The following is a 25,173-nucleotide window of genomic DNA, read 5'->3' as shown; positions in this document are numbered from 1 at the left end:
ATTCGATCCGTGGGTTGGGAAGATCCCCTGGAGGACGGCATGGCAACCCGCTCCAGTATTCTTGCCTGGAGAATCCTATGGACAGAGGAACCGGCAGGATACAGTCCATAGGGTCGCAAAGAGTCAGACACAACTGAGCCACTTAAGCATGCACACCTCACACAAGCCATATTGCCTTCTCCTGGATGCTGACCTTGTACCCCAAGGTCAGTGGACTCACCCAGGCTGCTGAAGAGCTAAAAAATGAGAGCCAGCCTCCCATCCTTCCTCCTCTCCTCTTCCTTCCTTTCTTCCTCCACCAAGTATCGACCGAGTGCCTGCTCTGAGCTACATACTGTTCCACGCACTAGGGATAAACTGAAAAAGAGCCACAAGGCCCCTGTCTGCAGAGACGACGGTGTTCACGCTATAAAGAAAAGAGCATGGGCCTGGTCGGTGACTGAGGCCGGGCTGATGGTCAGGCAGGGCCGCTCTGAGAAGGTGATGGTTTAGCTGAGACCTGAATGACTAGGAGGCGCTGGTCATGGAAGAGCTGGGGGAGGAGGTTTCCGGGCAGAAACACTGTGAGGCCAAGGCCCCGAGGCAAGAATGACCTCAGTGTGATCAGGGACAGAGAGGCAGCCAGTGTGGGTGGCGCTTGGGAGCCCGTGGGTTTTATTCCCGGTGGAATCCACGGAGGGCGTGTGAAGATGTCAGGGAGGCAGTGGGGTCTGAGAGTCTGGGGTTTGGGGTGGCGTCTCTGACCCCCCAGTGCCAGCGACTCTTCCCCCGCCCCTCTAAGCTCATGGGGTCTTCTGGTGAAAGGGCAAAGTCCAAGTAGGGGTCTCCTTCCTTAGAGCTCAGCGCTGAATGAGACCCAAACCCACACCCTCTTGCGGTAGCCAGACCCACAGGCCTCCTGACCTCCTGCCTATCAAAGGACGCTAGTCCCAGAAGACCCCAGAAACCCTCTCCTCGTATTCCTTCATGCCCTGGGGGAGAAAGAGGCTCGCAGAAGGAAAGGCTCCTTCTCCAGGTTTCGGCTGAGGAAGAGACTGGAAGCTTCCCCCAGGGCTCGCTGGAGACAGCGGGGCCCCTGACCACCTGCTCCCACTGAGCAAGGCCCTGCCTGGCCGGCCTCCCCCATCCCCTCTCGACCCCGCAAGCCTCTTTTGTGCTTGCTCCCTGGGGCTCCATCTTCTTGCAGGGGTCACGGGGTGCCCCTGACCCGACCCCCCTGCCGGTGTGCCCGGCTGGTAATTGAAAATACCAGAATTCCCTAAAGAGCGACTCACAGGGCAACCTGACACCTCAGGGTGGGCGGCGGGCAGCCAGGAGGGACGGGGAATCTTCCAGCTGTTCCCTTTTCTCCGCCGTTAATCCCCCCAGATTCCAGGAGAAAGGCCAGCCCTCGCTGGCCCGCCTTGATCATCTTCCCGGCGAATGCCTCCTCCCTGCCACACCCAGGGTGACTGGGCTTATGGGATCAGAGCCCGGGTTCGCTGCCTGTAACCCAAGCCTACCAGCTAAGCCCACCAAACCCAGACCCCCCTGGCCGTGGGCGACCTGCCTCCACTAACAGCTGAGCGCCCAGAGCCAGGGCAGCCAGGTAGGCAGTGGGCCACGCTGTCCTCAGAGGCCCACTGAGACCCCCTGGCCTCCAGACCTCTGTGGTCAGCCTGCCTCGGCCACAGCCAGCAGAGAGGGCAGGAGATGTTGGACGTGCGTGGGCCTGGGTTCATATCCCAGCTCCACGGCTTGGTAACTTTGGGCCAGTTTACCTCATACCTCAGTGCCTCTGCTTTCTCATCTGTGAAATGGGGATAGCAATAATACCAGCCTCATCAGGTTGCTGTGAATGTTGAATGAATTAACTGATGTAAAGCATTTGCCGAAGTGCCTGGCATGGAGTCAATAAGGCAGTGTCAGGCGTTAGCTGTGGGCCTGCCTTTTTGTATGTGTTGCCCCCTGCTGCAGTCCTATGGCTTCCCAGTGCCTTGGGGATAAAGCCGCTCCTAAGTCTGGAGGTCTGGCCCCCACCTGCCTCTGCAGTCCCATCCCTCTGCCTGGCCTGAAACTATTTGTCCCACTGCATCTGGACTCTCCAAGCCTGCAGGCCCCAGAAGACTCTGGCCTGGGCAAATGAGAGGGCAGTCTTGGGAACAAGTCTCCAGACACAGCTCAGCTCCTCACTAGCTGTGTGATCTTGAAGTCATTGTGCCTTTCTGAGCCTGTGTGTGTGTGTGTACACACGCACTCAGTTGTGTGTGACTCTTTGCAACCCCATGGATTGTAGCCTGCCAGGATCCTCTGTCCATGGGATTCTCCAGGCAAGAATTCTGGAGTGGGTTGCCATTTCCTTCTCCAGGGAATCTTCCCAACCCAGGGATCAAACCCACGTCTCCTGCCTCAGTTTCCTCTTCCGCAAATTGCAGCTATTAACCCTCATCCCGCACTGTTATTGAGAGGCTCAAACAAAACGCAGGTCAGCTGCTCAGTGGCCAGTGCCCAGTGACACCCCCCAAACACTCACAGCGCTGACCATGTGCCAGGCACCAGGCTAAGCACCTGAAGTGTTTCCACTCATTCCTCCTCATAACAGCCCCCAAACATGTAACCATTAGGCTCACTTTGCAGATGAGGAAACCCAGACACTGAGAGCTCTGATCACACCCACCTCCCCAGGGGTCTATCAATTCCCTTGTTAATTTCCCGTGAGCATTTGCTTGGAATCAAGCTATCTCATGGTAACCAGAGGCGCACTGGTGAAGAGCCTGAAGGCTAGTTCAAGGGCTAGTCCTCCACTGCCTGGCTGCATGAGCCTTGAGCAGGTCACCAAAAAGTTCCAAGCCTCAGTTTCTCCATCTGTAAACTAGGGATGTTAATAGCCCCCAGCTCATGGGGCAGTTGTAAGAATTCTGTGTTACACTTGTGTCTGGTTCTTTGGGGGGTGGGGGGGAGTTGTTTGTTTTGTCATGTGGGATTTTAGTTCCCCAACCAGGAATTGAATCCATGTCCCCTACCTTGGGAGCACAGAGTCTTGACCACTGGACCACCAGGGAAGTCTCTGCTGCTGCTGCTGCTAAGTTGCTTCAGTCGTGTCCGACTCTGCGACCCCGTAGACGGCAGCCCACCAGGCCCTGCCATCCCTGGGATTCTCCAGGCAAGAACACTGGAGTGGGTTGCCATTTCCTTCTCCAATGCATGAAAGTGAAAAGTGAAAGTGAAATCGCTCAGTCATGTCTGACTCTGCAACCCCAGGGACTGCAGTGCACCAGGCTCCTCCATCCATGGGATTTTCCAGGCCTGTGTTAATAGGTGTTGAGTGCCTGGAATAGGGCGTGGCACAGAATGAGCTCTCAGAAAGAGTTAGGTCAGCGGCTTTATCCTTGTTATGATTATACACATGCACACAGCCCTGAAAACCCTTCAAGTGACTTCATGGAGCATGACTGTATGTTGCTTTGTCTGGCCGCTTACTATCTATGTAGCTTCAGGCAAGTCACTTTACTGTGATTCCCTGGTGGCTCAGAGGTTAAAGCGTCTGCCTCCAATGCGGAAGACTTGGGTTCGATCCCTGGGTCGGGAAGATCCCCTGGAGAAGGAAATGGTAACCCACTCCAGTATTCTTGCCTGGAAAATCCCATGGACGGAGAAGCTGGTTAGGCTGCAGTCCACGGGGTCACAAAGAGTCGGACACAACTGAGCAACTTCACTTTCACTTTACTTTCAAATTCAGTTTACTTTCAAATGGGCTGAAGGAGATCTGCTTCACAGGTAGCTGTGAGGATTAAATGGGTTCGTGAATGTCAAGGGCTTAACACAGTGCCCAGCTTGCTGCTGCTAAGTCACTTCAGTCGTGTCCGACTCTGTGCGACCCCATAGACAGCAGCCCACCAGTCTCCCCCGTCCCTGGGATTCTCCAGGCAAGAACACTGGAGTGGGTTGCCAGGTGCTTAATAAACACTGGTTAGTGAGGCAGGAACAAGGAAGACAGAGTCTCCTTGTTTGACTAAGGAGGAAACTGTAGGGAGTTCAGTTCAGTCGCTCAGTCGTGTCCAACTCTTTGCGACCCCGTGGACTGCAGCACGCCAGGCCTCCCTGTCCATCACCAACTCCCGGAGCTTGCTCAAACTCATGTCCATCGAGTCGTAATGCCATCCAACCATCTCATCCTCTGTCGTCCCCTTCTCCTCCCGCCTTCAATCTTTCCCAGCATCAGGGTCTTTTCCAGTGAGTCAGCTCTTCACATCAGGTGGCCAAAGTATTGGAGTTTCAGCTTCAGCACCAGTCCTTCCAATGAATATTCAAGACTGATTTCCTTTAGGATTGACAGGTTGGATCTCCTTGCAGGGAGCCAGGTCTCTAATCTTCCCAAGAGGCCTGCTGCCCCCTGGCGGGACAAGAAGCTGAGCTGAGGGACAGATGGCCCTCCCTTGGGGGTAGGGCAGATGCAGGAAGAACAGAGGACTACAGGGACACCTGGACCAGGGTGCAAGTCCTGTGAGTGGTGCCGCCCCTTCTAGCATGTCTCGGGCCCATTTTTCGCAGCTCCTTGAGGTGCTGGAGGGAAGCCTGGACCTGCTCAGGCCCACGCTGGCCCCTCCTGGGCTGATGCAACTCCAAGACCAGAGTCAACCAGGAAGGACAGGCAGGGAGCATTTGAGCTGCAAGCTCTCTGGGATCTTCCAGCTGTGCCCACGCTGCAGAGAAGGAACCAGATCCAGAGAGGAGGGCTGCCTGCCAAGGTTGCCCCAGCCTGGTTGGAACCAGGCTGATCTCATGGTAACCAGAGCTGTGCTGGTTAGGAGCCTGAGCCACCAGTTTCAAGAGTCAGCCCTCCACTGCCTGGCTGCATGAGCCACGCATGCAGATCACTGAATAGCTCCAAGCCTCAGTTTCTCCATCTATAAACTGGGGATGTTAATAGCCTGCAGCTCATAGGGCAGTCAGTTAGCAGCCGGCCAGAGAGCAGGCCCTGAGTCTTCTGACTCAGAGACTGTTCCCTCCACCCAGGGGACAGAAGGGCAGAGACAGGGCAGGAAACAGGTGATGCTCATCCTCCAGGAGCCCCTACCCCTCCCTGGTCTATGCTCCTTCGGTGTGGCCACCCTGCAAAGCAGGATTTGGGTGGGAGAAGAGTCAGCCTCAGCCTCCTGTAGGAATTGCCAAGATGGTGGAGACAGCATCCGCTTGACGTGGACCTGCCCAGGAGCCAGGAGAGACTACAGGAGGTGCTCCCCAACCCCTGGCAAGACCTCAGCCCCTCCCAAGACCATGAAAACCTCAGGCCCAGAGAGCCGAGGGGGCTCCCCACTCCAGCCATGCCATAGGGAAGAACCAGGCCAGGACTTCTGGATGAACCCTGCTCTGGGAGCAGCAGGCCTGGGCTCAGACCCCAGCTCCCCCACAGACGGGCTGTGTGACCTCAGGAAGCCTTGTGTGGCTCTGAGCTTCGGGAGCTGCACCTGTCGGTGGGGCTCATGCAGCCCCCTCGCCGACAGTCAGCTCAGGACACACGCGTGTGAAGGCTCCAGGGCCATGGCCATCACGACGTAGGCGCTCTGTGCAGGTTCGTTCCATTTAAGAAGAAGGCGACAAGCACGGGTGGGGGGCATGCTCTGTGAGAGAAGGAATCAAGGAAAGGGCTGCGAGCTTGACTTCACTGTGACCCCAGGGCAGCTTACAACCCTCTCCAGACCTCAGTTTCCACATCTGTAAAATGAAGGAATGGGACTAAATTATTTCTAAGGGTCCTTCTAGCGCCGAACACAACCTCCTGTGACTTCTTGTCTCCTTGATCTAAGTTCCCTCCATGAGGGCACTAGCAGCGCTGCAGGGAGGGATGGGTGAAGTTCCCGTAACATGCAATTAAGATGTTAACGTGCATGGCTCAGTGACATCGTAGTACAGTCACAATGTGGGCGCTTAGCACCTCTGCTGCTGCTGCTGCTGCTGCTAAGTCACTTCACTCGTGTCTGACTCTGTGCGACCCCATAGATGGCAGCCCACCAGGCTCCCCCATCCCTGGGATTCTCCAGGCAAGAACACTGGAGTGGGTTGCCATTTCCTCTCCAATGCATGAAAGTGAAAAGTGAAAGTGAAGTCGCTCAGTCGTGTCCGACTCTTAGCGACCCCATGGATTGCAGCCTAACAGGCTCCTCCGTCCATGGGATTTTCCAGGCAAGAGTGCTGGAGTGGGGTGCCATTACCTCTACCTGGTGCCAAAACATTCTCATCACCCCAGAAGAAGACCCCGTACCCAGACTGCCCATGCCCCCTCACCAACCCTTGGCAACCACAATCTACTTACTGTCTGTCACCTTATCTACTCCATACGATCGGCATCCGCCCTTAGCACAGATTTGAGGTCCACCTTCATCATAGCATATAACAGTGCTTCATTCTCGTTTATGCCTAAGTAATATTCTGTTCTATGTGAACGCCACAATCTGTTTATTCATTCCTCTGTTGATAGACATTCATCTGTTGATAGACTGAGCACAGCACACCTTTTGGCTGTTGTGAATAGTACTGCTGTAAACATTCATATACAAATATTCGCTTGAATAGCTGCTTTCAGTTCTTTGGGGTATGTGATTAAGACTGGAATAGCTGGATCATAGGGTAATTCTATGTCTAGCTTTTTAAGGAACCACCAAACTTTTCCAGAGTAGCTATGAATTGATTGATTGGTTGGTTTTAACTTTTTTATTTTTAAAATTAATTTATTTATTTTCATTGGAGGCTAATTACTTTACAATACTGTGGTGGTTTTTGCTATACATTGACGTGAATGAATTTATTTTCATATATTTATTTTTGGCGGTCAGTTTTATTCCTCGATATATCCCGCCACCCAGCAGGCACTCAATGCAAATTTGTTGAAGGAATGAGTGAATCTCCCACCTTCTCTGCTTCCCTGTTCCGGAGCCCCATCACCATGTCTAGGGACTCCATAGACTGTGAGCTTCGAGAGAGAATGAATGACATTTAGTCCAACCCACTTGGAGCCAGATCAGAGAAGGGGCCCAGCGCCTCTGTCTTGAGCTGATGTGGCTGAGCATCCACAGGTGTGGCTGGAGTTGCCGGCGTCTGTAACCGAAAGGTGCCCGTGAGGGCAGCACCTGTGGCCCTGTACTCTGTTATCTCCTACAGATTGGCTGTGTGACTTAGGCTGGATGCCTTTCCCTCTCTGGTCCCAAAACTGTCTATTGTCCGGGCACCTTTGAGGTTGGGTCAGAAGCTGTACCTTCTCATGCCTGCCCCGACCCCTGACCTCTGACCTCTCTTTCAGCTCCTTCGGCCGTGTCCATCATGCACCAGGTGAGCCGCACCGTGGACAGCATCACCCTCTCGTGGTCCCAGCCCGACCAGCCCAACGGCGTCATCCTGGATTATGAGCTGCAGTACTATGAGAAGGTACCTGTGTTCCTGGGTGCTGCCCCCACCCCCCACCTCACGCAGGGCCCCCCTCCCCCAGGCTGGTCTCTGGGCTTCTACCATCCAGCCAGACGAGGCAGGCCGGTGAAGCAGAAGGAGCCCTGGCCTCAGCTCCACTCCTCCCCGGCTGTGAGACCTCAGGCGGGTGCCTTGACTTCTCTGAGTCTTGCTTTTCTGGTCTTGGGCATCAGGGCACAATCAGTTAAATGCAGTGGTCACGGCCCTTTCCCCACTGAGACCCCTTTCATCTGGACCCTGAAGGGCCTGATGTTCTGAAAACTGGTTTCCCCAAAAGCTGCATTTCTGAAGTTCCAGTTAGTTATGTATCCATTCTGAAGCGGAGGTTTGGAACTGCTCAAGAGAGCTTCCATCAAGGGGAGAGAATGGGGCCTCATGCCCACGCAGCTCTCATTCCAGCTAACACACCTGTGTGCGTTTGCCTGCGTGCCCTTTGTAGGAGGACAGGGATCTCTCTCTGAGCTTTTAAATCAGACCCCCATGACTCCCTCAGGGACCCAGGGTTGGAAGCCACTGGTGTCGAAGAAAGAGCTCTGGACAAGGAATGAGCAACTGTAGGTTCAAACCGCAGCTCCATCCCTAAGCAGCTGTGTGTGACCTTGTGCAGGCATCTTTCTCTGAGCCTCAGTCCCCTCTCGTGTCAGATACAAATGAGACCACCTTTCTCGGGTAGGGGGGTCGCTGTGCAGGTGAAGGAGAAAAGGCAGGTGTGGTGCCCAGCACGGTCTGGCCCTCAGCAGAAATGAGTACTGAATATGCTTTCCCTTCCTCCCTTTCCTGCCCTGCCTGCCTCTCGGTGAGCAAGGGCTATATAAGACCAGGTGAGCTCAGCACATCTGAATGTGGAGGCTGCCCAGTACAGAGGCAGTGGGGGAGAGGGCAGCTGAACATCAGAGGCCCAGGGAACTCTTGACTGATGGCTTTCTTACCTGCCCCCTGAGGCCATCCCAGGGAGCCACAGAGACTGCGCCTGAGAAAGGGGTCACTGGGCCCTCATTCAGACTAAGGTGTAAATGACTATAGGAAGTACATTAGTTAAGAGTAAGCCCACTGGGAAACAGAAAAGGATGGAAAGGCTTTCCCTGACTGAAAGGAAGAGAGATAGAGGCAGTTCCAGCCAGCCAGGCTGGAGCCCAGCCTTTCCACTCTGTTAACTCCTGGCTCAGCTGAACTCTGGTGAGTCTCGGAGGTTCAGCAAACATCTGTCCAGCCTCACCCAGCTGGCTTGTGATCATTGCCCTGCTCATCCCCTCCTCTCAGCACTGCATTCCAAGAGACCAGGGGCCACAACTGTCCCGTTCACAGCATTCTCCCGGGGCCCTGGGGCTGCCTCCAAGGAGACACTTGATAACTGTTGGGCAAATGAACAAGTGAGTGAATTCCTTCCTGCAGTCTTGGTGGAGGGTGGAGTCCCTGCCTTGTCTCTGCCATGTCCCCCGCCTGGCACACAGTAGGCACTCCAGGTGTTATTGGATGGCCTGAGCCCAGATGACGGGAGGCAATCAGCTTCTCCCTTGCTGGACCATGGAGAGGCTTAAAGGAGCTGGGCACCCAGCTCCCAGGGTGGCTGGACCAACTGCTCTCAGGCCCAGGAAGCCCCTGGCTTTACACAAGCCAGACTTCCCACACCCTCTGGCAGGGATAGCTTAACAGCCCAGAATTAAAAAAAAAAAAAAAAAAACTAATTAAGAAGCTTTATGATTAAATGAAACTGAAAGTGTTTGTCCCCAAAGACGGGAGCGGAAATGAGAAATCCCAGTGCAGGTCCTGCCTACGACCCATTTCCTACCAAGACAGGAGGGGCTGGGGAGGCTGACGGAGGTATGAACCCGAGGCAGCTCTGCCCTACTTTCTGCTGCTGCCCAGGCATCCCCCGGCCCCTGCCAGGGGTGGCAGGACCAGCAGGCCCTGCAGCCGCCACAGTTATCACCCGCTCACCTTCCCTGCGCACTCACTATGTGCTGAGCATACCACTTCTGGTAACCCCATTCCTCCTCGCAGCAGTGGGATTCATCCCATTAGACAGGAGGGAAAACTGAGGCAAGGAGTTGTGTGACCTGTCCAACAGCACCCAGCTACTAAGTGGCAGAGCAAGGAGTTAACGCTCTGCTCTTACTATTCACCTGGCCTTCCTGCCTCCCAGTTTTCTCCCAGAGATGTTCTAGGATGACTGTTAAGAGGTGGATAGGACCAGACTCTGATGGAGAATTCTAGGCACAAGTAATGAGGGCGGGGCAGACCTGAGGTACAGCTGTCAGCCCCTCCTCCCAGGGCCTGGGTGCAGAAAGAGGCAGCTTGGCTCTGCCAATGGGGAGACAGACGTTGGTTCACTCAGCATTCACTGTCATCAGCCTTGGACTGGGCCCTGAGCTGGATGCCGGGTTCACTCAGAGTAACCAAGCTTGCCTGGAGACCTGAAGACTTCACAGTTCAGTTCAGTTTAGTGGCTCAGTCATGTCCGACTCTTTGCACCCCCATGGACCGCAGCACGCCAGGCCTCCCTGTACATCGCCAACTCCTGGAGTTTACCCAAACTCATGCCCACTGAGTCAGTGATGCCATCCAACCATCTCATCCTCTGTCGTCCCCTTCTCCTCCTGCCTTCAATCTTTCCCAGCATCAGGGTCTTTTCCAGTGAGTCAGTTATTCATATCAGGTGGCCAAAGTATTGGAGTTTCAGCTTCAGCATCAGTCCTTCCAGTGAACACCCAGGACTGATCTCCTTTAGGATTGACTGGTTGGATCTCCTCACAGTCCAAAGGACTCTCAAGAGTCTTCTCTAACACCACAGTTTAAAAGCATCAATTCTTCGGTGCTCAGCTTTCTTTATAGTCCAACTCTACATCCATACATGACCACTGGAAAAACCATAGCCTTGACTAGATGGACCTTTATTGGCAAAATAATGTCTCTGCTTTTTAATATGTTATCTCGGTTGGTCATAACTTTCCTTCCAAGCATCTTTTAATTTCATGGCTGCAGTCACCATCAGCAGTGATTTTGGAGCCCAAAAAAATAAAGTCAGCTGCTGTTTCCACTGTTTCCCCATCTATTTGCCATGAAGTGATGGGACTGGATGCCATGATCTTAGTTTTCTGAATGTTGAGTTTTAAGCCAACTTTTTCACTCTCCTCTTTCACTTTCATCAAGAGGCTCTTTAGTTCCTCTTCACTTTCTGCCATGAGGGTGGTGTTATCTGCATATCTGTTATTGATATTTCTTCCGGCAATCTTGATTCCAGCTTGTGCTTCATCCAGTCCAGCATTTCTCATGATGTACTCTGCATATAAGTTAAATAAGCAGGGTGACAATATACAGCCTTGATGTACTCCTTTTCCTACTTAGAACCAGTCTGTTGTTCCGTGTCCAGTTCTAACTGAGTTGTGGATGTGACTGGAGATGGAAGACTTCACAGTCCAGGGGGAAAGACAGGTCCAGACACAGCCATTAGACAAGATGTGATACAAGCCATAGAAAAGCCAGCAAAGTTTTCGGGGGGACACCAAGGAAATACCCAAAATTCTGGCGTGGATGAGAGGAAGTCTTCATTTAAGTGACAGTTGAGCAGAACCTTGAAAAATGCTAGGAGTTCACCAGACAAGTGATGAGGGTGGGGTTTTTCTGGGCAGCAAGAACAGCTTGTGCAAAGGCCCGAGGGCAGGAATGTGCTAGCTGCATTCAGGGAACAAAGAAGACAGTGGAAGGGCCACGGGAACAAGGGAGAGATCAGGAGGGGAGGAGCTTGGGGACGGAGGCGGGTTGGGTTGTGGTGGGTCTTCCAGGCCTTTAGGGTCTGGATTCAATTTGATAGAGTCTGATAGGAAGCCATCAGGAGATTTTGGAATGATGTGATCTGATTCATATTGCTTTAAAGATTCCTATAACTTGCCACATGGAGAATAGACTGCAAGGGGGTCCCAGGGACACAGGTAGACCCAGCACAGGCCTCTCATGGGATACCAAGTGGGAGATGAGCGTGCTGTGGAGTTGGAGGGCTGGCAGCAGAGATGTGAGGAGCTGACCAATTCAACCAGTGTTTCGGAGCTCAGAGGACCAGGGAAGCGTGAAGGAGGACTCCTGGTGGACGGTGGTGCCTTTTCCTGGGGACAGGTGCAGGGTTTGTGATTTGCAGGTATAGGTTTGGTATTTGCCAGGGGTATATGTGCTTGGTTGCTCAGTCTTGTCTGACCCTTTACGACTCCATGAACTGTAGCCTGCCAGGCTCCTCTGTCCATGGGATTCTCCAGGCAAGAATACTGAAGCTAGTTGCCATTTCCTCCTCCAGGGATCTTCCCAACCCAGGGGTTGAACCCGCATCTCTTGCGTCTCCTGCATTGGCAGGAGAATTCTTTGCCAGGGGTAGGGAGGTGTAGTCAAGGACACACAAGTGTGCAGCCAAGTGTGCAGAGGACACAAAGAAGTGAAAGGTTAGGATCCAGGAGAATGGCAGGGTTTAAGGAGAGAAAGAAAAAGTTGTAGATGAACGTCTCAGAGGAGACACCAGCAGAGGGATAGAAGGAGAATCAAGAGGGGTTTCTGCCCCTGAGCCCTCAGGTAGGGCTGTGACATCCCCGCACCACCTCTGCCTTCTCGAATCAGCCCCACTAGGGGAGGCGCGGCCAGGCTGCTGGGGGCGGGAGGGGCGGGGGTGGTTCGGGATTTTTATTTCTAGGTAAGCCGGCTCTCACCAGCACTTCAGAGTCCTCCTGGTGCCTGCCATCGATTTCTTCCTCCCAAGTACGGAAGTCCGAACCGAGCCCTGCCGTCCCGTGTGGGCCCCACCCCCCAGCCTTCCCCCTCCCCCCGGCCTTCTTCAGAAAGGGCTCTTTTGGAGCGGGTTCTCGCTTGGCCTTTCCCCAGCTCCACGGGGATTTCCCAGCCTGCCCGGAGCCCGGAGCTGACAACCGCTTCGCGGGAAGGCTTCTGGATGCCGCTGACGAATGGCGTTAGCCAGACCGGGGCGGGCCGCTCCCATTGGCTCCGGCGTCCCAGGGGAGGTGGCCTCCTTTGGCAGCCGCCCCAAAGCACACAGGTTCACACTCCCCTCGGCTCCCCCAAGAGCTCAAGAAGACTCATTTGTGAGGCGGATGGGCCCTGGTAGGCCACATCAATTTATGTGTTTATTCAACAGAAACTTCTACTTGGCAGAAGTGGAAGGGAAGGATATTCCAGAGAGAGCGAGCAAAGGTGGGGGGAGGAGGGGGTGAAGCATGAAAGGCCAGGATGCTCTCAGGTTGTTGCCGAGTGTACGTGGAGCAGTAGCGGCATGGAGACGCTTGTTCACTCACTCACCTTTGCATGCTCTCATTCATTTAATGAACATTGGTGAAGGCTTATTCTTTAACGTGTCGATGATAACCATGATGGCGGCAGCCTCCGTTCACTCTTTCGTGTGTTAGTGGTTGCTGTTCCGTTGCCAAGTTGTGGCCAACTCTTTCCGACCCCGTCGACTACAGCATGCCAGGCTTCTCTGTCCCAAGTTCATGTCCGCTGAATCAGTGATGTCATCCAACCGTCTCATCCTCTGTCACCCTCTTCTCCTCCCGCCCTCAATCTTTGCCAGCAATCAGGGTCTTTTCCAATGAGTCGGTTCTTTGCATCAGGTGGGCAAAGTATTGGAACTTCAGCTTCAGCGTCAGTCCTTCCAATGAGTATTCAGGGTTGATTTCCTTTAAGACTGACTGTTTTGATCTCCTTTCTGTCCAAGTGACTCTCAAGAGTCTTCTCCAGCACCACAGTTAGAAAGCATCGATTCTTCGGCACTCTGCATTCTTTATGATCTGACTCTTGCATCCGTACATGACTACCGGAAAGACCATAGGCTTGTCTATGCTAAAAGCTTTGCCCATTTTTTCCTATTAAACTTCCACAGCCACTCTGTATAGTATATGGTGGTGTTATTCCACTTTAGAGGTGAGAACGCTGAGACTGGGAGGGCTTAATAAATGTACCCGTGCCTCATTGGTCCACTGTGTAAGGCCTCAAACTACGCGCTAGTGAATTTCATACTAAATTTCTTCCCATAATCCATCGTTGCTTAATCTTTATTCAGATAATGGAACTTCAAAGAGAGAGAGAAAAGAGAGTGGGGAGAGGGGAGGAAATTGATGGCTCTAGACAGTATCTCCAGTGTGCCAAGCACTGCCTGATCAAATTTTATCTTCACAACAACCCTGAAAAATTGGCATTTATTGCTCCATTTTCCGGAATAGCAAACAGGGGTTCAGAGAAGTGAAGGGTTTTTCCCAAGATTATAATGCAAAGCAATGGAAGAACTGGCATCTGAAAAGACTTCCAGTCCCCTGCATGGCTCAGACAGTAAAGAATCTGTCTGCAATGCAGGAGACCCGGGATGGATCCCTAGGTCGGGAAGATCCTCTGGAGGGGGAAATGGCAACCCACTCCAGTATTCTTGCTGTGAAATTCCAGGGACAGAGGAGCCTAGTGGGCTACAGTCCATGGAGTTGCAAAGAGTCAGACACAAATGAACAACTAACAAACATACCAATCCCCTGCTCAGTCCTGTGTCTGGTTTTAGAGAAGGGATCCACTCAGGTTAGTGCCTCAGCTTCCCAAGGCAACTGTGCCTCTAGCAGTTCCCTCCATCTACCTCATATAATCAAAAACTTCTAGCCTCTCTTAAGTGGGGGACCCACCTAGTATGCAGAATCCAAGCCCCTTTTCCTAGCCTGAGCCCATCCCATGTTGGACAACGGCACCTACTGGCCAAATCTGGTACTGCTCCCTAGATTTCACAAATGAATAGTCTTAACGGTTTAATTAATATTCATTATGTCAGTAGTTAGTGAGCACCTACTGTGTGCCCAGCCTGAGGGTCCCAGAGATAAGCCAGACAAGCTCTCTGCCCCAGAGATCCCACAGGCTTTAGAGAAGACACATTTATATCAGAACGATGGGTAGGAGAGGAGACAATGGACCTGCAGTCTCTGACTGGGACATTTGGGGGGGCTCCCAGGTTTCCTTGATAGCTCAGTTGGTAAAGAATCCACCTGCAATGCAGGAGACCCCGGTTCAATTCCTGCGTCAGAAAGATCCCCTGGAGAAGAAATAGGCTACCCACTCCGGTATTCTTGGGCTTCCCTTATGGCTCAGCTGGTAAAGAATCTGCCCACGATGCAGGAGACCTGGGTTCAATCTCTGGGTTGGGACGATCCCCTGGAGAAGGAAAAGGCTACCTACTCCAGTATTCTGGCCTGGAGAATTCCGTGGACACAGTCCATGGGGTAGCAAAGAGTCAGACAAGACTGAGCGACTTTCACTTCCACTTTCCCCAGCCAAGGTAGTAACTGTGTTGAGTCTTGAATGATAAGTAAGAGAACTGCCAGACAAATGAGGAAAGCATAGTTCAGATGGGCAACAGCACTTGCAAAGGCTCAGAGTGTCCAGGGAAGGTCAGATTGGCAAATAAAATACAGGACACCAGGTTACATTTGAATTTTCTTTTAACGTTTCAGTATACCTCAAAGAATGCACAGGACATGCTTTACTAAAAATTAGTCATTGTTCAGCTGAAATCCAGATTTAGCTGAGCATTCTATTTTGTTTTGTTTTTCTAAATCTGGCAACCCCAGCAGGGAAAGGGGAAGCAGCTACATATGTCTGGAGCCTAGAGGACCCAGGGGATGTGGCAGGAGAGACCAGCAAAAGCCGAGTCATGGAAAGTCTAGAATTGGGGAAGGACTCTGAATTCAGGCCCCTGTGCCTGGTCCAGGGGAACAAAATACAGCCCCTTCCCTCTGGAGCTTACTGTCGAGGGAGAGACATAAGCCTGGGCCCAGGGCAACGGAACATGGCAGAAACCCCCTCCTATGGTACCAATAGCAAGTGTTCCAGGGCTCAGAGGAGGGAGATACATCTGGCTGGGAAATCAAGGAGGCTTCCTGGAGGGGGGTGCAGGCAATCTGGCACGGGTAAAGAGACTTCCTATCTGCTGCTGCCCCCACATCCCAAGCTTTTTCGTACCTCCTTGCCTTTGTACCTACTGCTCCTTTCCAGGACCACCCTCCCCTTCTTTGCCTGGGTGACTTGTATGTATTAAGATTCCATTTCAGTTCCCTCCACTCGTCAAGACACTTTCCATGGCTTCATCTGCTATCCCCAATCCAGGCCAGGTCATATGCCCTTGGGCTCACTGTGCTTACCCCACCCGTGTAAGCCTTTCATACATATCAATTCATTTTTTTCTCTAAACAATCCTTTGAGGTAGCTATTATTATCATCCTCCCCATAATACAGATGAAGTAAAGGAGGCAGAGAGAAGTTGAGAAACTTGCCCAAGATCACAAAAGTCATAGAGTCAGGATTTGAACCCAGAAAGTCTGGCTCCAGTTTATTGTTTTAACCTCTATACGATAATAACGCTGTAATTACAGTGTAGTTGTATAATTACATAATAGGATAGTAGTTACAATTATTATCTATAATAACATTGCCCACACTGAATTTGTTGCATGAGAGTTTTCAAGGGCTCTGTGTACCCAGACATATACATGCCTGACATGTACACTCAGGCACACATTTTTCTACATAAAGGTTCATAGCTTTTCATTAGTTTCTCAAAGAGGCTCATGATCCTCCAAGTGTTAAGACCTCCACACCATTTGTTTTACTAAACTGAGCTCCCCAAGGAGGCCAGGGCTTGTGTTTTACCCACTGGGGGCCCCTAGTGCTCAACTCAGGGTCTAGTGCAAAGAGGGTATGTGGGGAGGGTTTTCTGGGTAGCTGACAGATACCTGAACAAGCACCATGGAGGCTGGTAAACATCTGCCTCAACTCAAGCACTCCTCCATTCTCAGTGCGCCAGCCAGGTCTTTGTCTAGTCTCAGACTCCTCGGGTCACCCTGGGCAGTGCTCAGATCAGAATTGGCATTCTGCATCTCTCAAAGGAGGGAACATCAAGTCCTGGGTATCCAAAGGCATGCGTATGTGAGGTGGTTCCATGCAGGAACCTGGTTTCAACTCCTAAGGCAGCCACCAACTGATATATGTGACCTTGAGCATCATTTCCCCTTTCTGGGTCTTAATTCTTGCCTTACTCAAATATGCTGAGGCTGAATGGGGGTCCTTCCACTTAATCCATTGAGGCATGGGGCAAAGAGGGGGATGCAGACGTGAATAAGGTGGACCCTCTCCCTGCTGTCTCTAAGAACTCACAGCCTCGTCTTCAGGGTCTGCACACAGTGGCCACTCAGTCTGTGTGTATTAGTCAGCTATTATTGGTATGATGCCGCGGAACAAACAGTTCCAACAATCCAGAGGCTTATGAGAAGTGGCTGTTTTTCCTGCTCATAAGTTTTTGTCTTTGGGTCAAGTGAGGTGGTGCTGTTTCAGCCTAGGAGTTAGGTCAAGGATTTCTTCACACATTTCCCCTTCTGGAAGCAGCGGTTACCCAAGTTAAGCCTCACCATGACAGATGGCAGAAGCCCAGGAGACCGAGTCAAATCAACAAGTGCCTGTAAAGCCTCTACTTACATTACGTCCTCTAGCATATTCCAGCAGCCAAACCAAGTCACAGGAGCAAACTCGCCATCTGTGAGGCAAAGAAATACCTTCTGCCTTCTTTTGTGGGACGTGTTGCAAACCATATGCCGAAGATGTGGGTATGTCATTCTGTTATAGGGAAGGAGCAAAGACTATGGAACCACAGAATTTGTCCAGTAGCCAGACCTGCCCCCAAGTGGCAGGAGGAGGTGGTGGACTCTGGGCACAGCCTCACTAACTGTTTTCTCTGTTCCTCGGCAGGAGCTGAGTGAGTACAACGCCACAGCCATAAAAAGCCCCACCAACACGGTCACTGTGCAGGGCCTCAAAGCCGGCGCCATCTATGTCTTCCAGGTGCGGGCACGCACCGTGGCAGGCTACGGGCGCTACAGTGGCAAGATGTATTTCCAGACCATGACCGAAGGTAAGCGGGGCCAGAGCGCAGGAGGACGGCCTTGACTCTACAGACAGAACAAGGGCCGCCGTGTCTATAAAGTGCCTTTGTGCAAATTAGCAGAGGCTCCCTCCCCACTTCTAGATGTCATTCTCCCTCCAACCTGGGTGAGAACCCTCATGCACTATACCAACTGCACAGCCACATATGCAGGCATTGTTTCTGTGGCCCAGAAAGGATATGGACTCCTCCGTGACCATCATGTCCTTCCCAGGACCCTTGGGAGCCCAGCCTCAACTTGCAAAGCTACTCTGAGCAAGCCACTTCCATTCCCTGGTCCAGTTTCTTCTCATCTATAAAAATCAAAGTGTTATATTCCATCTGAGGGAGCAAACATATCTTATCCATACATCACTCCAATGACATGCAGTCGGATTGAGAAGCATTCTGAAGCGACATCTGAACTCAACAGGGAGAAGTGCTGGGATGCATTAGTAATGTCTTCCTTGGGCAAGAGAGCGGGAAGTTGCAGCCCATGTGCTTTGTGTCTCCGAGTCTGGGACCACATGGTCTCTAAACACCCTTCCTGCTCCAGTAATCTTTGAGAAGCCGCATAGTTAAAGAATGCAGGCTCTAATGCCTGACAGATGGAAATTACAGTGCTGATTGAGCTCTAGCTGTGTGGTCCTGAGTGACTCATCTGACCTCTCTGAGCCTCAGTTTTCCCATTTATAAATGGGGATGATAAGAGCTAACTCATTATCAGCATCATCATGAAACTAGTGTCAGGAAAAGGGTAAATGTACAGCTTCTAGCACAGGGTTGGCATTAGGCCTCACATGGTTAGTGCTCACCAAAATAGAGTTAAGGTCATAGTTGTCATTGCTGTGAGTCTGGGGGTCTTTTCCCCACCAGCCAAACTCCAGAGCAGAATATTTATGAGCAGACTGCAGCATCCCTCCTTAGCATCTGCTTCAACCCCTGGACATAGGCCTCAGCCTGTGCCGAGTTAAACATTTCAGGGGGCTCCTGGACCCCTGAATTCTTGTCTTACCACAAAAGTCCTCCCTTATAGCTCCACCATCACTTCTAGTACTCAGCTCCTCTGTGCAATCCCCCTTCCTCATGGCCAGAGTTTTTCACCTCTGTAGGTCCTCTTGTACGTTGGTTGAGGGTCGCTGACCTGGGGACTGGGGGACTGTCCCAAGATCCTTATTAACTCAACAAATATGTGCTTGTGCTAAGGATGCAGAAATGACCTAGTCCTTGACTTCAGCAAGCTCCTGCCTGGGAGGCAATGAGGAGTAATAAAAATAAAGTGTTAAATAATGAAGATCTTGATGCCATTGACAATGCACTGAGGGGTTTCCAAGAGCCGGGACCAATGCTGAGTGCATTTTACACATTATCTCGCTTAAGCCCATGGCCTTGGGTTGAACAGACCTGGGTTCAAATGTTGGCACTGGCCACTGTCTAACTGTGTAAACTTAGGCAAGACATGATTTTGCTGAGCCTCAGTTTTCTGATCTGATAAATGGGATAATTACACGTAGTACAGCATAGAACTGTTCTGAGAATCACACAAGGTACATACCTACCCATGGTAGGCTCTTAAAACACTTAAAAACAATAATAGTTAATATGTACTGAGTACTTACTATGTGCTACAAGTTACTCTAAGTGGGCTTTTTTTTTAATGTATTTATTTATTTGGGGCTGGGTCTTTGTTGGTACATTCGGGATTTCTCTAGTTGCAGCGAGCTGATGGCTACTCTTTATTGCTGTGTGTGGGCTTCTCACTGCAGCGGCTTCTCTAGTTGCGGAGCACCATCTCTAGAGTGTGCAGGCTCAGCAGTGGTGGTGCACGGGCTTAGCTGCCCCGTGGCATGTGGGATCTTCCCACACCAGGGATCAAACCCATGTCCCCTGCATTGGCAGGCACATTGTTAACCACTGGACCACCAGGGAAGTCCCACTCTAAGTGTTTTACGCAAAAATCCTATATGGGAACTATTATCCTCCCCACTTTACAAATGAGGAAACTGAGCCACAGAAATAAGTCACTTTACCAGAGATCACACAGACAGTAAATAGCACCACTGGGACTGAAACCCAAGGAGTTTGGCTTGAGAGTCTGTGTTTTGACCTGCCTCTGTATATGTGTCAGCTTATTATTATTCAGTTCAGTTCAGTCGCTCAGTTGTGTCTGACTCTGCAACCCCATAGGCTGCAGCATGCCAGGCCTCCCTGTCCATCACCAACTCCTGGAGTTCGCTCAAACTTATGTCCATCGAGTTGGTGATGCCATCCAACCATCTCATCCTCTGTCGTCCCCTTCTCCCACCTTCAATCTTTCCCAGCATCAGGATCTTTTCCAGTGAGTGAGCTCTTCGCATCAAGTGGCCAAAGTATTGGAGTTTCAGCTTCAGCATCAGTCCTTCCAATGAATATTCAGGACTGATTTCCTTTAGGATGGACTGGTTGGATCTCCTTATTGATTTTCATATCTACATTGAGATGTAGGCATTATTATGCCCATTTTATAGATGAGAAGCTGAGTGCCAGAGCAGTTCATGGATTTGTCCGAGGTTACTTGTGAGGGAGTAACAGCCAGTTCTCCACCTGAGGCTCTGTCTGGAGTGGCAGAGAGTCTAGGGATCCCAGGAGACCCAGGGCAGTGGGGATGCAGGGGGTTGTGACCCCCGAGCTAGGCTGAGAACAGTGCATTGTGCTTCCTCTCCAGCCGAGTACCAGACAAGCATCCAGGAGAAGCTGCCACTCATCATTGGCTCTTCGGCAGCCGGCCTGGTCTTCCTCATCGCCGTGGTTGTCATCGCCATTGTGTGTAACAGGTGGGTGGTGTCCCCCTGCCTGGACCAGGCCTGGGTTCCGAGAGGGCTGCCCATCCATTCTGCCATCCCTGAACAGGGTCTATGATCAGAGAGGGCAGGAGGAGCTTGGGGAGGCCAGGAGACCCCCAAGTGGCCTCCCACCACCTAAACGGCCACAGTTGGCAGTCCATCCCTTTGGTCAGGTGTTGCCCTGGACAAGTCCGCGCTCCACAGAGGTGGCTTACTGAGACGCTAATACTTCAGCGCAAAGGGACAGCTCCGAACAGTGGGGAGGAAAGACTGCATGATGCAGGAAGCCAGAGGACAGTGAAGGGGAGTACAGATCGCCCCACTTTCTGCTCTAGCAAAAGCCCCTCCATGAACAGGGCCAGAAGCAAGCTGAGGAGCTCAGCTGGCTGAGGTAGCTGGAAAGAGAGGGGACACAGACAGGGCCAGGTGTCTGGCATCCAAGGGACTGGCACAGCACGTGCAAAGGCAAGCAGTGGGACTGGCTCCTGGACTTCTGCTAGACTTAATGCAGAGACTGTCCCTTCTTCCTTAGAGCTTTCTACTTTATTTATTTTTGGCCATACTGCACGGCCTGCAGGATCTTATTTCCCCAACCAGGGATGGAACCTGTGCCCCCTGCAGGTGGAAGGGCAGAGTTCTAACCACTGGACCACCAGGGAAGCCCCAAGAGCTTCCCACTTTAGAATAGACTAGGTCTTAAGGTCAGATGGACAGAAGCCTCTGGGTTTCTGGGACCAGGGGCCACGGCCAGAGATGCCTTTGCTCTTTGAAAGAGGAGAGGGGACAGGGGAAACAGTGAGCCTGGACTTGAAGTTGGAGAAGTGGGAAGGGCTGGGGCAGAGGGAACCAGGGAAGGTGAGGCTGCTAGGCAAGGGTCCGGCAGGGAATTCTCTGGCAAGGAGGTGGTTTCCAGGGCCTGCCCACCCTCTGCCTATCACCTGCTGTGGCTCCCATCTCCCCGGGCGCCTCCAGGTGGCTCCAGCCCTTTGCTCTTGTTCCAGAAGACGGGGGTTTGAACGTGCTGACTCGGAGTACACAGATAAGCTGCAACACTACACCAGCGGCCACAGTACGTATACCTCGGCGGGGCTGGCACCCTGGGGTCCTTCACTTGTCAGCTCCGCAGCAACCTCTCCAGCCTCCTTTGTCTTCCTCCTCCCTTGCTGCAGTCAGACATGAACATGCTGTTCCTTCTGCCTGGAGCACTCTCCCCTCTCTTGCCCTGGCTAGCTCACTCCCTCAGGCTTCCTCTTATACAAACCCCTCTGAGAAGCCTTCCTTGATCCCCTCTCTATCCTGGATGCACAGCGCCCCCACCTGGCTGCATGGTGATGGTCGTCTCCCTGTCCCTCCATCATTATAGTGGGGGCACTTGGGGACCTGAAATCGTGTCTGACAGTCACCACCACCTCCCCAGTGTCAGGTGGCTGCCCAGCACACAGCAGGCACCAGACAGATTGGCAGAATAAATATCAGGTATGCCAAAATGTTCGTTCGGGTTTTTCCATAAGATGGTATGGGAAACGAAATTTTGGGCCAACCCAGTACATGATCTGAGTGAGATGATGAGGACCCCAGGTTCTGACCACGGAGGGGAGAGAAGGGAGCCGGGAGGCCCATTCTTGTACCGCTCAGTGACTCCTTGGCTGCCTCTTCCCAACCCCTGCACCATGCCCCCATTTCCTTCACTGTCCCATGCCACCTTCGGCCAGGGCTGGGGGCACATGTGCCAGACACACCCAGAGCAGATGTCTCCTCCCGGGGGCACCAAGTAAAGAGAACAACAGAGTGTAGATTCCTCTCTGTCTGATCTTGGCAGAACCAACAATCTGTGTGGGGGAGAGGAGATATGGATCCTCACTTTGGCTCACTTGGCAAATGGGAATTCCAAGTGGGTCCCCTATAGGCTCTCAAACTGTACTCAGTGGGGTACCCTAGAGCTTCTCAGATGGTCCCCAAGTGAGGGGGTCATCCGCGCATCCCTTCAGTTGTCACATATTTGTTGTGGCCCATTATGTACATCAGGCTCTGCTCCAGGTGCTAGGGACACACAAGTAAACAAACCCCATATTCCTGCCCTGGTGGAACTTACATTCTAGTGGGAGGGACAGTAAAACTATTACATTTAGAATGGATAAACAAGGTCCTCATAGATCGGGTGGAGAAGGCAATGGCAACCCACTCCAGTACTCTTGCCTGGAAAATCCCATGGATGGAGGAGCCTGGTAGGCTGCAGTCCATGGGGTCGAAATGAGTCAGACACGACTGAGCGACTTCCCTTTCACTTTTCACTTTCATGCATTGGAGAAGGAAATGGCAACCCACTCCAGTGTTCTTGCCTGGAGAATCCCAGGGACGGGGGAGCCTGGTGGGCTGCCGTCTATGGGGTCACACAGAGTTGGACACGACTGAAGCGACTTAGCAGCAGCAGCAGCAGCATGGATCGGGCAGGGAACTATATTCAATATGCTGTGATACACCATAGTGGAAAAGAATATAAAAAAAGAATGGATCAGATCAGATCAGATCAGTCGCTCAGTCGTATCCGACTCTTTGCGACCCATGAATCGCAGCACGCCAGGCAAAGAATGTATGTATGTGTATAACTGAGTCACTTGGCTGTACAGCAGAGATTGGCACAGCATGGTAAATCAACTATACTTCAATTTTTAAAAAGTGACAGGTATTTTTAAAATAAGTACAAAATATTGATAAACTTTAGAAAATAGGGCTTACATTTTCTGCAAGATTAAAAGAATTTTGAAGATTGGTTGTACATCAGTATGACTGTACTTAATAATACTGAACTGCATGTTTTGAAATGGTTAAAATTGTGTAGTTTATATTACGCATATTTTACCACAATTTTTAAAAAGAATATAATAAAAAATCCTAGGAAATTTTTTAAATACATGCAATAAATGAGCAAAGTGTATGGTATATCAGAAGATGAAAGTGCTGTGGGAAAAAGGCAAGATAGGAAAGGGTGATTCAGAGCTGCAGGGGTTCAGTTTCATTTCAGTCGCTCAGTTGTGTCCGACCCTTTGCAGTTCCATGGACTGCAGCACGCCAGGCTTCCCTGTCCATCACCAACTCTCAGAGCTTGCTCCATCGAGTTGGTGATGCCATCCAACCATCTCATCCTCTGTCGTCCCCTTCTCCTCCTGCCTTCAATCTTTCCAAGCGTCTGAGTCTTTTCCAGTGAATCAGTTCTTCACATCAGGTGGCCAAAGTAGTAGAGTTTCAGCTTCAGCATCAGTCCTTCCAATGAATATTCAGGACTGATTTCCTTTAGGATGGACTGGTTGGATCTCCTTACAGTCCAAGGGAGTCTCAAGAGTCTTCTCCAACACCACAGTTCAAAAGTCTCTTCATTGCTCAGCTTTCTTTATAGTCCAACTCTCACATCCATACATGACTACTGGAAAAACCATAGCCTTGACTAGCCAGACCTTTGTTGACAAAGTAATGTCTGCTTTTAATATGCTATCTAGGTTGGTCATAGCTTTTCTTCCAAGGAGCAAGCATCTTTTAATTTCATGGCTGCAGTCACCATCTGCAGTGATTTTGGAGCCCAAAAAAGTAAAGTCTCTCACCATTTCCATTTTTTCCCCATCTATTTGCCATGAAATGATGGGACCAGATGCCATGATCTTGTTTTCTGAATGTTGAGTTTTAAGCCGACTTTTTCTCTCTCCTCTTTCACTTTCATCAGGAGGCTCTTTAGTTCTTCTTCGCTTCTTCATTTTGCAATGCCAGAGAATGTTCAAACTACCGCACAATTGTACTCACCTCACACCCCAGCAAAGTAATGCTCAGAATTCTCCAAGCAGGGATTAGAGCAGTGTTTTTAATGTTAATTTGGGAATGCTGTGCTGGGTCTTTGTTGCTGTGCACAGGCTTTCTTTAGTTGCCAAGAGAGGGGGATACTCCCCAGCTGTGGTGTGTGGGCTCTAGGTCTCGAGGGCTTCAGGAGTTGCAGCACGTCGGCTCAGTAGTTGTGGCACACGGGCTTACTTGCCCTGGGGCGTGTGGAATCTTCCTGGGCCAGGGATCGAACTCATGTCCCCTGCAATGGCAGGCGGATTCTTAGTCACTGGACCACCAGGGAAGTCCGGGCCTTGGTTTTTATTCTAAGTGAAATGAGACGCCTCTGGAAGGGTCTGAGACAAAGACGGACAGGCTCGGAGTTACAGTTTTCACAGGACTTCTCTGACTGCCCTGTGGAACATGGACTGGGCGGTGCCAGGCAGGGATGGAGCAGGGGCCGGGAGGTGGCTGTTGGGATAATCCAGGGAAGATAGGATGGTGGCTGGACCAGGGTGGCAGCAAGGGAAGTGGTAGGAAGGCGGTGGGTTCTGACACACTTTGAAAGTAGACCAATGGATTCGCTGCAGCACTAGATACGGAGTGTGCGATGAAGAGCAGTGTCAAGGAGTTCTTGGTATTAAGCCTCTGTGTGAGTGTGTGTGTGTGTGTGTGTGTGTGTGTGTGCAGGCGCACACATGCTTTGCTCAGTTGTGTCCGACTCTGCAACCCCATGAACTGTAGCCCACCAGGCTCCTCTGTCCATGGAATTTTCCAAGCAAGAGTTTTGGAGTGGATAGCCGTTTCCTGCTCTAGGGGATCTTCCCGACCTGGGGATCAAACCTGTGTCTCTTCCGTCTCCTGCACTGGTAGCAGATTCTTTACCACTGCGCCATCTGGGAGGCCCCTCTGGGTAAGACTTAATTTGAAGTAAACTTTGCCAAGCTTAAAAATCATTTTTAGACATCACTGTAAAAATGATTAAACCATTAAAATTTCCAGAAGACAATTTAGGTAACTATTTAATTGATACGTGGAGGGAAAAGCACTTTCTAAGCACAAAAGCAATGAAAGGATCATAAGACAGAAGTGGACAAATTTAACTACACAGAAATAAAAATCCACCTGTATGTTAAAAATAAAACTCATAAATTCCATCGGCCCAGCCTG

General features: G+C 51.4%; 1 protein-coding gene across 2 annotated transcripts in view; it reads left to right on the top strand.

Annotated features, from left to right (window-relative positions):
* The window catches only part of EPHB2 (EPH receptor B2), a 219,629-nt gene that overhangs the window by 175,240 nt on the left and 19,216 nt on the right, over nt 1-25,173 (top strand). Inside the window, exons 6-9 of one of the 2 annotated variants that reach the window (XM_070776966.1) lie at nt 7,277-7,401; nt 17,203-17,365; nt 20,079-20,187; nt 21,198-21,265. In XM_070776966.1, coding sequence (XP_070633067.1) covers nt 7,277-7,401; nt 17,203-17,365; nt 20,079-20,187; nt 21,198-21,265 — 465 coding nt within the window. The remainder of the gene's footprint in view (nt 1-7,276; nt 7,402-17,202; nt 17,366-20,078; nt 20,188-21,197; nt 21,266-25,173) is intronic. The other variant, XM_070776974.1, reaches the window with a different exon arrangement.

The sequence above is a fragment of the Bos indicus genome, chromosome 2 (genome assembly GCF_029378745.1).
Source record: "Bos indicus isolate NIAB-ARS_2022 breed Sahiwal x Tharparkar chromosome 2, NIAB-ARS_B.indTharparkar_mat_pri_1.0, whole genome shotgun sequence".
Taxonomy (NCBI): domain Eukaryota; kingdom Metazoa; phylum Chordata; class Mammalia; order Artiodactyla; family Bovidae; genus Bos; species Bos indicus.
Note: the sequence above shows the minus strand (reverse complement) of the source record. Positions and strands in the feature narration are given on the sequence as shown.